Genomic DNA, 13,038 nt, shown 5'->3' with positions numbered 1-13,038 from the left:
GGAAAAGCAAAAATACAAATAAGCAAACTGCCAGTATCAAATGGTTTCTAAAACCAGGGTTTCTCCACTAAGATGCCCTGGAAAACAACGCTGTATCCAACGCAGCATCAAATACACACAGGAAACTGCTTTTTCCTCACATTTAGACAGAAGTTTATTTTTTACTCTCTCAGCTGGCTCACTGTGAATGCAGAGATGTATCTGCTCCTTGCAGCTACGGTTGTCATGCCGTAGCAGCCACTGCCACACCAAGTACCCCCCACCACCCGACTCTTGGAGCAAATGCCCAGTAGGTCCCTGTTGCTGAAAATGATGTATAGCACGAGTCAAACGAAAACCAACACCGGAGGCCACGCCAAATCAAATATCCTAAGAATGTTATACCTTCCCCAGACCAGCTGGTCCCAAGATTATACTGGTCTGTACTTTTAAATTCAAGAGCAACTTTCAAGAGCATCGCCTTCAAGGAAAGGGAGGAGAAGGGACAAAAGAGAATGGAGGTGAAAAGGAGGCAACTTTTTTAAGTTAACCTTGGGATCATTTTGTCACATGTGATGTCATTACTACCATCCACCATGAAAGTTTTCCTCTGAAGTTATTTCTATGTTAATTTTTTACAGCTTTATTGAAACATAGGTGAGATACAAAAAAAGTACGTAGTTAATATCTGTTATTTTTTTTAATGATTCCAAACTGCTGGGTTTTAAAGTCTATTGTTTGTACTTTTTAGCTCCTTTGGGGGCAGTTAATAGAAACTAATTAGATACGGGGGCTGTAAAATTGGTTTATTAAATAAAATTTAATCATATATAAAACGAGCAGTACTGCATTTGAACACCTCTCCTGAGCTCCTCATGGTGCTGATTCCCTCTGAGAAAAAAGATTCTGGAGGCAGCCAGGGACGCCGGGTTCGAATCCTACGACGTGGGTTAGATTTCCAGTTCTGTACAACGGGACAAATGAGGGCGCTCCCTGTACTGCCTCCTGCCCACAAAATCAGAGCTTAGACTTGTGGCACTCCTTTTTAGTCTGCTTTTCTTCCTTTCCCTGGATTCCTTTTTCAGAATAGCCAAACATTTCTGCAATAGTCCAGAGCAGGATTTAAGACTGTGGGGTTCTGGCATCAAAGTGCTGAGGGTGCCCTTACCTGCGGAGTGATCTTGCGCGATGGCCTGCATCCCCTCACCTGTGCCATGGGGAAGCCCGGGCTCCCTGCTTAGAAGGGTGGTGAGCAGCGGTGGTGGGTACATCTGCCACTGGTGATGGTGACAGGGCACCAGTGTTGGTCCTCCTAAGATTACTTCCACCTGACAGAGCAGCCCCAAGTGTTAAACGCAGCGCCCAACAGTTTTCTAAATCACACACTAGTGTCTCATTTTTTTTTGTTTTTTCACTTTGCCTGGCGAATACATTTTGTTGTTTCTTTGGTCGTGTTTTTAAATTTTTATCTCTAATTTTAGGGGCTAATTTCCAAGGCCAAGGGCAAGGCCAGGTCCAGCCTAAGCCAGCAATCTGCAAGAAGAGTTTCTCGGCAATGAAAAGGTAGTGTCAGTGGCTCCCTAACACAACATGAAAACACAGAAACAACTGAGGACTGTGACGGGGGGTGAGGAGGTCAAACAGGGCCCAGCCAAGCCTCCCAGAGGGAGCAGCCAAGGCAGATGACGTAGCTGGTTCTGGGAAGGCCAGCACTACGGGAAAGCCACAGAACTATAGCTTGGAGGGAGCCATGCTTACCAGCATGACCGGATTCTAGGGCAGCTATAATAAGTGGACCCCACTTTTGAGGTAGAGGGATTCCCAAAGTTTCCCTAACTGCAAAAACTCTGGAAAGTGGCATTCTACCAGTTTTTGCAGTTCTGTTCTTAAATCGATTAACGTGCACAGAGAAAGAAATGCATGATGAATAGTGTACTGGTGCGCATGCACAAAGGAGAAGCAGGTTGAAGAACGCGGAAGGATGTTAACAACCGCGTGGGCCTTTTCTCATCTGTCTGAATAGAGGCTTAAGCCAGTTAGAGACTTAGGCAGATTCAGGATAATTTTGACTGCCTCTGCTTCTGTCTTCATCTTTTAAAATGACTTCAGTACTCCTCAGGAGGAGATTTCCCCCAAACTCATTGAATTTCTACTGCACGAGGCTTTCAACTTTTAAATTTGTATTGAACAATCCTCATTTATATTTCAAAGAAAACAAATGTGCTAAAAGTCAGTAAAAAAAAATCACTGCTAACATACCTATCACTAACAAAATGTTGTTTGCTACTCTTCGTGCTGTCCCCTACTGTTTTAAAAAGGAACCCAAGAACCAACGAAGAAGCCAGTCTTCACATATAGCGGTAAAGTAACGTTCCTCTTTGAGCGGACATTTTCCACGATCAGATTGGCAAATGGTAGTAAAATATACCATTCTTCTGTTACCAGACACTGTGACAAGTTCTGAACTGAAGAGGTGGGAGGTGGGTGGAATGAAGTCATTTCCCTGAAAAAGCTGATGGTACTGACCTTACGGAATTATTCAGTTGTATCACGTCAAAAGGACGGAGAATTTTAACCTGCCAGTCGGCCACTATGCCCGGAAAGGATGGGCTCCTTCATCTTGCTCTGATCTTTCCGAGAATGGAGACCCCTCCGGATGCAAGTCTCACTCCTCCTCAGTGACAGTGCTCATCTTTTCATTTCCAGTCAATAGTTTCTGCTTTCCTCAGGCCCAGTTCTCAAGTATGTCTTTATTCACTTTGACTCAAAAACCAACAACAGTACTCATCTTGTAACACCTGTTTCTCCCGCCTTGTTTCTTGACGGTTCCTAACTGTGACCCACGGACTTTTGGGTAAGGACGCCTCCCAACTGCCTCCTCACAGCGTGTGCAACCCAGTCTCCCGGGATACCCAGCGCGTCTTTCCCTCTCTCCCTCCTCGCACCATGTCCTTCCTCATCTGCACTTCCAAACCTGAGGAGTGAGGAGTGTATGTTGACACAAAGCCTGCGGATAAACACCCGGTGATACTTAAGGACCAAACTATTTTGGTTGTCTGACAGCTGTGGTTTAGCTCAATACCAGGTAGCAGGAAGGCAGCACAACCCTTTACTTAGATGCAGGCAGCCGATACCCCTGGGTGCTAAGCGTGTACATACTGAAAAGTCTACGTCAACCCACAAAAAAACCCGCTTGCCTTTAATGAATCCTTTCTCTGTGGCTGGAGGGGTCACCTTGGATAACTATCATATACTCAGCAAATAAAGTCAATAATTAAGAAGCACCTAAATTATGCTGATACCTTTCAGTCTTAATGATGAAAATCAAAACTAAGAAAATGAGCAAATCAGTGCCCATTCAAAAACCTTAAAAGCTATTTTTGACCTCTGCAGAAAAGGCACCACACATTTTTAGAAGAAGACAGACACGTGCATTCTGAATTATAATTACTGCTCCTAAGCAGCAAATTGGGAAGGTGGCAAAGTTAAACAGGCACACGCAACTGAAATGAAATCATCCAGCTGATCTGTTTTTAGGCATAATTCAGCGCAACAGAAATGGTTAAGTGCTTTTAAAATTCCTCCTTGACAAGCAGCATCCTATAGGAGGCGTCATGATACCACGAGACAGAGCTCAGCACCTGCCAGGAGCCCTCTGCACTTAAAATGATGCAAATCCTGCCTCATCCAGCAGATGTCAATGGTCACTGGCGTATCAGAGCTCCTTCAGCAGTAACTGTTTTTGAAGTGGCTCCTAACCTTGTAGGAGAAGGCTTGCATCACGGGAGCGAGGGCAAGGAACTTAAAAAAAAAAAGCACAGTGCCAAACGTTAAGTTAAACCAAGTTACTAGCTTTGGGTTCCTTCCATTTGGGAAATTAATATTAAGAAATGAAGTGCACTGGTCTTTTCTTTAGCGAACCAGTGTGATAAAATGAAGCGTATAAAACAGAATTTTGCTACCAAGGTACATACTGATTCTCTAATAAATTGGTATTTTTGAACCCTTCTTATAATTATTAGACCGAACAATGCCCTACCTAATTTGAGTAATGCAGTCAGCCTAGCAAGAGCTTGAGATTTTGGTGGGTTAACAAGTGTCACTATTATTTGTCATGTTTGATGGTTTTTCAGGTTTCAAAGTACAAAATATTTCTGGCAGACTTTATCTAGTGCTAGTGCTCATGTCCATTAAATGGGGGTTCTTTTGACTCTTCAGGAAAACACTGTAAATGGTGCAAGCAGTGTTGCAGACAAAGTAACCACTCCTGGGAGTGTCTACCGTTCCACTTACCTATTCATGAGAACAAATTTACATAAATTTCCCCAAATGTTCTTACATGTTCTTAGTGCTACGCAAGGCCTCCTGAACAATGGAAAAAAGTGAAAATCACTTAAAAAAAATCAAACTACAGGGGTCCCTGCCTGGGTGGCTCAGTGGGTTAAGCATCTGACTCTTGGTTTAGGCTCAGGTCATGAGCTCAGGGTTTGTGGGTTCGAGCCTTGTGTCAGGCTCTGTGCTAACAGTATGGAGCCTGTGTGGGATATTCTCTCTCCCTCTCTCTTTGCCCCTCTCCTCACTCACTCTCTCTCAAAATAAATATACTTACAAAAAAATCCAACGATACATTACTATTATTCAGTCTTTACCCAGAAAGCCAGTTGCTGTTGTTTTAAAGGTCCAGGTAAGTGCATTCAACATTAAGGGTGAGGGAAGAGACAGGCAACAGAAAACACTTTCTGGATTTGGAAAAAAGAGTGAAACAGAAGAGATCATTTTTTCCATTTATTTACAGAAATGTTTTAAGTGTGAGAAAAGGAGAGAGGGAGTATTTGAATGTTATAAAGGCTTTATCATATGTATCTTTTTTTAAAAAATGTTTTCAGTTTATTTTTGAGAGAGGCAGTGAATGAGTGGAGCAGGGGCAGAGAGAAAGGGGGACAGAGGATCTGAAGTGGCCCCGTGCTGACAGCAGAAAGCCTGATGTGGGGCTCGAACCCACCAACTGTGAGACCATGACCTTGAGCTGAAGGTAGCCGCTCAGCTGACAAAGCCGCCCAAGCGCCCCTGTCATAGGCATGTTTTTGATGCTGTGTGACAGGTCTTCCTTGACACTCCCGGCACTTAAGTAGATTAACGGACATTTTAGAAAAGGCAATAAACTGTATTACAATAAAGCTATGTATAAAAATAAGAAGCAGTAACACTAGCTGCATACAAATAATTAAATATGTAAATATGTCCAGGTTTGCAACCATCGGGCCATCAAAAGATAGAGAATTCAACAAAATGGGAAAGGGCTCTTTGGAAAAGTGACAGGCTCTTAGGAGTAAGGGAGGCCACAGTGGGATGTGTCTGTTTCTAATAAAGCTTCAAGTGGGAACAGACATCATCTCTTACATAGCCCCGATTCTATTTTTGGTTCTGAGATATTCTAGCCCTACCACTCAGTGGAATCAGAAGACAAGCCTCCATGGGCAATGTTCACAATTACCACCCTTCCAAACTATCTAATCAGAAAGGCACTAGATATCAAAAATTTCTAGAAAGTGTAAATGATACCTTTTTCCCTCTGAATTGGGAAGTACACTTGAAGTGCTTTTTGTTTGTTTTTTAGTTTCATGCAACCATTTAAAAATGTAATAGGATGTGCAAATTTCATTACGGTCAAATGACAAACATAATTTAAACATAATTTATAAAACATAAACCCCTAAGACAAAGAAACAGATACATTATCTGACTCAGTGACTACAGAATTCATGGTGCTGATTTTTCACCCATTATTAACGTAATGAGAAAAATCAACAATTAATTGCCTTACTTTGTTAAGATCAAGCATTGCATGACTATGGGTGGCTACTTTTCTGTTTGGGTTTTTATCTGTGTATTTGAAGGATTCATGTTCAGCAAACCCTATTATGATTCAAGGAACAAATGATCCTGGCTTTCTGGTGAGTCAGTCTAAGTAAGAACACACTCGTGTGCCATGTGCACACATGTGTGCACAGACCTCTCAACCTGATACAAAGAGGTCAATCACCATATTCCATAGAACGTAAACTAAGAAAGACGATTTTACCATCTTAAACAAAAGGCTTAACTTTTCTATAGGAGGTGTATTTTGGAAATTACTTCTTTATTGAGGACTTCTGGTCGGTGAGTGAGTGAATGTGTGTGTGTGTGTGTGTGTGTATGTGTGTGCGTGAGAGACACAGATTCAGAGGTTGACATGGCATTACCTCAATTCCCTTCGTTTCCTCAATGAACCGCCTGCTGACTGAGACCAGAGCTTCCTGCGGCCACGCATGAAACCAGTCAATAGCCGTGCAGTTAACTATGGCTGGGAACTTCCGAGCTCTCCCTCTTAGCGTGTGACCAACGGGAGAGAAACACAGAATGATCTGTGGAGACATGGGGGCAGGGAAGAAAGAGGAGGGTGATGAGTGAGCAAAGAATTACATTGCAATCCTAGACAATGAAAGCAAGGAGCGCAGCCAAGCATGACATTAAACTATGCTAAAGCACTACAGAGTGGAAAGCGACATTAACCTCCTTGCTAATCAAAGAATAAACCTGCCCCCAGTGGCTGCTCCAGCGAATATACAGAAACGCTGCTATGCACTTTCCTTAAAACGGGTCCCTCTCCTTTTAAACATTTTTGGTAATTATCATTAATAGTGAGAAATGTATTCTTTTCTGTTACACAAGTAACATTATAGCCACAGAAAAACAAATAAATACCCAAACCAAATCACCAAGATAAAGTAACACCAATACCTTCATTTTCTGTCTCCTTCCATTCTGTAATTCATCAGATTCAATCATACTTTGTAATTTACTTAAAAACAATTTGTATCATATTGAAGGTTTACTTTTTTCCCATTTAAAATAGATATACCCAGTTTCATTCTTCACATTTTTAAAGGAGTAAAAAATTCAGTTTATACATGCTCCTGATGAGACACTTTTAAGTTTCTGGTTTAAATCTAAAGCTCTATTTAGGTATTCAATGATTTAAGAATTAATGTCTATGTGAATACGTTTCCATATTCTCTGTAGTGACAGAGGGATTTGATCTGGCACTAGGGTCTGAGTTTGGCTGGGATCATGGCCACAGCTCAGGGAGGGGGTAGAAAGGACCTCAGGAGTCAGGTGGGTTTGACTGTCCCTTCTGGGCATCTCTGAGTGTGACAGGGCTCCCACATGAGATGCCCCGTGTGAAGGGCTTGGCACAAAGAAGGCGTACAGAGAGCATTTCTTTCAACCACTCCCTCTTCTCCTGAGTTCCTGTGGACCTGAGGCACCAGAGTAGTGATGCCAGCTGGGGTAAGGTCTGAGAATGATAGTCCTGGTTTCCTCTTCTCGAGAAATGGTATGGACTTGATAGAAAACAAAGCTTACAGCTCGCTCAACTCAATATCTAACACTCTGAGGTCAAGCAACTAATGCAATCATTTTTCAAATGATAGGATTTTTTTGGTAGAGCATTTCAAAAATTCACATCACAAAAATCTCTAGCATACAGGAAGCCATACAGTATCTTACTTAACGGGTGTCTTTACTATGTTTATTTTACATACTGTGGCTCTTGAAAAACTCATGATGGATAACTTCTGGTATGTAAAACGTTTAACAATGCATAAGCTGACTGATCATTTATTCATTATACACAAGAGCCTAGTTACAAATGAAGTAACTGCTCTAATACTGCGTGTGCTGAGTGAACGGGACTTCAGTTACAATGCATAATTTTCACTTATGTCACCGTTCTTAGGTTTCTCCTACCTGCCGTCTTTTTTCCCCATACTTGAACATCTAGGACACAAAGAAATATTCGATTTCCACACCCAACCTATCTCTTATTCCTGGCAATTTTAGGAGCTTCATTTATTAACAGTTATAGCAAAGGCAAAGGAAAAACAAAGGCTCCTTTGAGATCTGAAATATCTCCATCCCTTTTACACACTTACTGAATTTCTCCCGTTATGGGTGTATTACCAGGTCTTCACAGTTTGTGACAAAACAAAGTACTGGAACCCTGTGTGCTCAGTCTCGGGAAAAAATATTTTGAGTTAATATAATGATATACCTTCATTATTTATTGGAAGATAATAGAGAATCCTCATTTAAAGAATTATTTTTCTTTTCTACAATTTTACAGCTGAAGACATTTTTCCCTATGCTATTTATTATGGTTGAAATAAGGATCTCCATAACACCAGCTACATTTTACATGGAAGGTGGTTGGCAGGACATCAGTGCTTCTCAAAAGGATTGTTAGGAGCTGGTTAGAAAGGCAAATTCTTGGACCCATTCTATACCTAAGGCATTAGACTCTGGATGGGCTTTGGCAAGCTGTTTTCAACAAGGCCCCCAGGTGACTCCGACACCTGCAGGTATAACCTAATAGTTTCAACATTTCTAAGGGAATATTTAAATAAAATGCTTACATTTTCAGTGCTTTTGCAATTGGTAAAACACATGGAATATAAGTATGCCTCTGTCTGGACACAGAGAATTTTAAAGAAATTAGATAATCACGAGTAAGCTAAATTCTACCATCTGAAACAAACCTTGGGAACTAATTTACAGAAATATGCTTGGTTATCAGTGCTTTCGAAGAAGGGAAAGGGCAGTACCACACCAACCTCGGGCACTGTCGCTGTTGACCCAATTCATTACCCAGTCACTTCTAGTTTTGCGAGAAATATAGCACAGAATCCCTCCTGCTCTCCAGCTTTCGTGGGTAGTAGTCCCGCGTGAGAGGTGTCCGCAAGTCCCTGCTCATGTCTGGAAACTGGCGGTTGTTCTATTCTTTTCTCTAAAATGGTCTCCACGTGTTTTGATTATGAGCATGGAATGGAGGTCAACTCTGCCAGCTGCTCATATGGGATGTGACTATGGGCACGTTTCTTAATCATGCTGTATTGTCCTCATCTCCAAAAAAGGAGAAATCACAGTTACCTCCCAGGGGCACCAGGGAAACATACCGATATTTATGAAAGTCTTCCTCACAGTTGCTCAAGCATGAATGGTGCTCCATAAACTCCATGCTGTGCTACTTTTTTTTTTCATTTTATTTTTTTTTCAATATATGAAGTTTATTGTCAAATTGGTTTCCATACAACACCCAGTGCTCATCCCAAAAGGTGCCCTCCTCAATACCCATCACCCACCCTCCCCTCCCTCCCACCCCCCATCAACCCTCAGTTTGTTCTCAGTTTTTAATAGATAATGCTTTGGCTTATGCCAAAATGCTTATGCTTTGGCTCTCTTCCACTCTAACCTCTTTTTTTTTTTCCTTCCCCTCCCCCATGGGTTTCTGTGAAGTTTCTCAGGATCCACATAAGAGTGAAACCATATGGTATCTGTCTTTCTCTGTATGGCTTGTTTCACTTAGCATCACACTCTCCAGTTCCATCCACGTTGCTACAAAGGGCCATATTTCATTCTTTCTCATTGCCACGTAGTACTCCATTGTGTATATAAACCACCATTTCTTTATCCATTCATCAGTTGATGGACATTTAGGCTCTTTCCATAATTTGGCTATTGTTGAGAGTGCTGCTATAAACATTGGGGTACAAGTGCCCCTATGCATCAGCACTCCTGTATCCCTTAGGTAAATTCCTAGCAGTGCTATTGCTGGGTCATAGGATAGGTCTATTTTTAATTTTCTGAAGAACCTCCACACTGTTTTCCAGAGTGGCTGCTCCAATTTGCATTCCCACCAACAGTGCAAGAGGGTTCCCGTTTCTCCACATCCTCTCCAGCATCTATAGTCTCCTGATTTGTTCATTTTGGCCACTCTGACTGGTGAGAAGTGATATCTGAGTGTGGTTTTGATTTGCATTTCCCTGATGAGGAGCGATGTTGAGCATCTTTTCATGTGCCTGTTGGCCATCCGGATGTCTTCTTTAGAGAAGTGTCTATTCATGTTTTCTGCCCATTTCTTCACTGGGTTATTTGTTTTTCGGGTGTGGAGTTTGGTGAGCTCTTTATAGATTTTGGATACTAGCCCTTTGTCCCATATGTCATTTGCAAATATCTTTTCCCATTCCGTTGGTTGCCTTTTAGTTTTGTTGGCTGTTTCCTTTGCTGTGCAGAAGCTTTTTATCTTCATAAGGTCCCAGTAGTTCATTTTTGCTTTTAATTCCCTTGCCTTTGAAGACGTGTCAAGTAAGAGATTGCTACGGCTGAGGTCAGAGAGGTCTTTTCCTGCTTTCTCCTCTAGGGTTTTGATGGTTTCCTGTCTCACATTCAGGTCCTTTATCCATTTTGAGTTTATTTTTGTGAATGGTGTGAGAAAGTGGTCTAGTTTCAATCTTCTGCATGTTGCTGTCCAGTTCTCCCAGCACCATCTGTTAAAGACACTGTCTTTTTTCCATTGGATGTTCTTTCCTGCTTTGTCAAAGATTAGTGGGCCATACGTTTGTGGGTCTAGTTCTGGGGTTTCTATTCTATTCTATTGGTCTATGTGTCTGTTTTTGTGCCAATACCATGCTGTCTTGGTGATGACAGCTTTGTAGTAGAGGCTAAAGTCTGGGATTGTGATGCCTCCTGCTTTGGTCTTCTTCTTCAAAATTACTTTCGCTATTCGGGGTCTTTTGTGGTTCCATATGAATTTTAGGATTGTTTGTTCTAGTTTCGAGAAGAATGCTGGTGCAATTTTGATTGGGATTGCATTGAATGTGTAGATAGCTTTGGGTAGTATTGACATTTTGACAATATTTATTCTTCCAATCCATGACATGCTGTGCTACTTAAAAAAAAGAAATACTCTCCACACCTTTACAGGTAAGGTGGAATCAACTCAAGTTATTGCCTCAAGGTACATTACTATGGCGGGGGGAGGGGGGAGTCATCCTGATAATTTTCCCATTATATTTCCCTTAATTTCCTGAGATTAATACAGCAAAGGGTTTTTAAGTAATAAAAACACAGATAAGTGAAAACAGGGTGTTAGCTTATCTATAATTCACTTTTTGGGGTTTACTGAGGTATAAGTGACAAAATTCTAAGACACTGAAAGTGCAAAGTGTGGCGATTTTATACACATAGACATGGTCAAAGGATTCCCGCCACTGAGTCAGTTAGCACAACCATCACCCCATATTTTTATCTTTTGTGGTCAGTGTTGTTGAGAACATTTAAGTTCTACTCTCTTAGTAAATTTAAATGATACAACATGGTGCTTTCAACTGTAGTTACCATATTACATGTTAGGTCCTGAGATCTTATTCATCTAATAATTGAAACGTTATGCCCTTTTACCAATTGCTCCTTATTTCCCGTACCCATTGGCAATATTCTGCGTGTAAGTGATACCATGCAGCTTTTCTGTTCCTCTGCCTGGCTTATTTCACTTAGCGCAATGCCTTCAAGTTTAATCCACGTTGTCGCAAATGACAGGATGCCCATTTTCCTGAAAATTCTATTTGTGTCCGGGTGTGTGCATATCTCACATTTCTTGATCCATTTGTCCACTGACGGACACTTAGGTTACTTCTATACCTTGGCTATTGTCAATAATGCCGCTGTTAACATAGAAGTACAGGTATCTCTTTAAGATAATGGTTTTGATTCCTTTAGCTATACTAGAAGTGGGATTTCTAGATCATATAGTACTACTATTTTTAAGTTAAAAAAATTTTTTTTACATTTATTTACTTCTGAGACACAGAGACAGAGCACAAGTGGGGGAGGGGCAGAGAGAGAAAGAGACACAGGATCCGAAGCAGGTTCCAGGCTCTGAGCGGTCCGCACAGAGGCAGACACGGGGCTCGAACCCACAAACTGTGAGATCATGACCTGAGCCGAAGTCGGACGCTCACTGAGCCACCCTGGTGCCCCAATCTACTATTTTAATTTCTGGAGCAATCTCCTTACTGTTTTCCATAGTGGCCGTACCAGTTTACGTTCCTGCCAAGTGTATGCATCATCACCAGCAATTGTGACTTCTCATATTTCTGTTAACAGCCATTCTACGAGGTGTGAGGTGAAACTATTTACTATTTAAATAGTTGGTAGAATTCACCAATGAAGCCATCTGGTTGTATATAACTTACCTTTGAAAAAACTTCCATCTAGTATGATATGCATGTGGATACTCATTTTATGTATTCGGGCCACTGGTTAGTATCTAATGTAGTCCAATGGAAACTATAGAGGCTAGGGATGCAGAAGCAACATTTCACATGAGGGAAACCCACACTGCAAAGTCAGCTACCTGAACTCTCAGCTAAGTTCTTTCATCAACATAAATGGTTGATTAGCTGACATCATGAATACTGGATTTGATTTTATTTATTTGAGAGAGTGAGAGTGCAAGTGAGTGCAGGGGAGAGGCAGAGAGAGAAAGAATCCCAAGCAGGGTCTTCGGTGACAGCACGGAGCCTGAGGCAGGGCTCAAACTCACAAACCATGAGATCATGACCTGAGCTGATATTAACAGCTGGACGCTCAAAAAAAAAAAAAAAAAAAAAAAAAAGAGTCAGGTATTTAACAGACTGAGCCACCCAGGTAGGTACCTTTGGAGTTGACTGTTTTACTGCTGAAATGAGTAGTATTCAAGATATCTGAGGAAAATAAAAATATTATACTTCCATCTCCACTGCTGTACGAACAAAAGAGGAAAATCTAGATACTGAAGTATTCCAGCAATTATACTACTGGCTTTTTGGACTTTGATTTTGACCAGCCCTATGGTAAACAGTTTACAGAAAGATTCTTTTTATGTGATTCCAGCTGAATCCTACCATGAGAATATTGCCCCAACGGCCCCCGAAGAATCCTTCTAGTAAGAGCTATTCAGTTTCCTAAAAGAAAAGAGCTAAGACTGCAATAAGCTTACAGAGCTGGTTTTTAAAACTTTAAGACCTGTTTTAAGTTATGTGCTACACATAAACTCTATGTGTATCTGAGGTCAGTCTGAGACTTCCTTTCCTTAAAACACACCTTGAGTTGGGATAGTGGGGGACAAGAGCCCCCCACCCTGGAACAGGTGTCATGTACCTGTAAGTACTGAAGGTCACTGAAATATATACCTCCTCCCAA

At 41.4% G+C, this 13,038-nt stretch overlaps 1 protein-coding gene across 14 annotated transcripts in view; it reads right to left on the bottom strand.

Annotated features, from left to right (window-relative positions):
- The window catches only part of DNAH11 (dynein axonemal heavy chain 11), a 372,548-nt gene that overhangs the window by 134,292 nt on the left and 225,218 nt on the right, over nucleotides 1-13,038 (bottom strand). For 13 of the 14 annotated variants that reach the window (XM_045052477.1, XM_045052478.1, XM_045052472.1 and 10 more), the window contains one exon: nucleotides 6,222-6,383. In XM_045052477.1, the coding sequence (XP_044908412.1) occupies nucleotides 6,222-6,383 (162 nt within the window). Of the gene's footprint in view, nucleotides 1-2,505; nucleotides 4,430-6,221; nucleotides 6,384-13,038 lie in introns of those variants that run through there. The other variant, XM_045052484.1, reaches the window with a different exon arrangement.

The sequence above is a fragment of the Felis catus genome, chromosome A2 (genome assembly GCF_018350175.1).
Source record: "Felis catus isolate Fca126 chromosome A2, F.catus_Fca126_mat1.0, whole genome shotgun sequence".
Lineage (NCBI taxonomy): Eukaryota > Metazoa > Chordata > Mammalia > Carnivora > Felidae > Felis > Felis catus.
The sequence above is the reverse complement of the archived record's forward strand: the minus strand, read 5'-3'. Positions and strand labels throughout refer to the sequence as shown.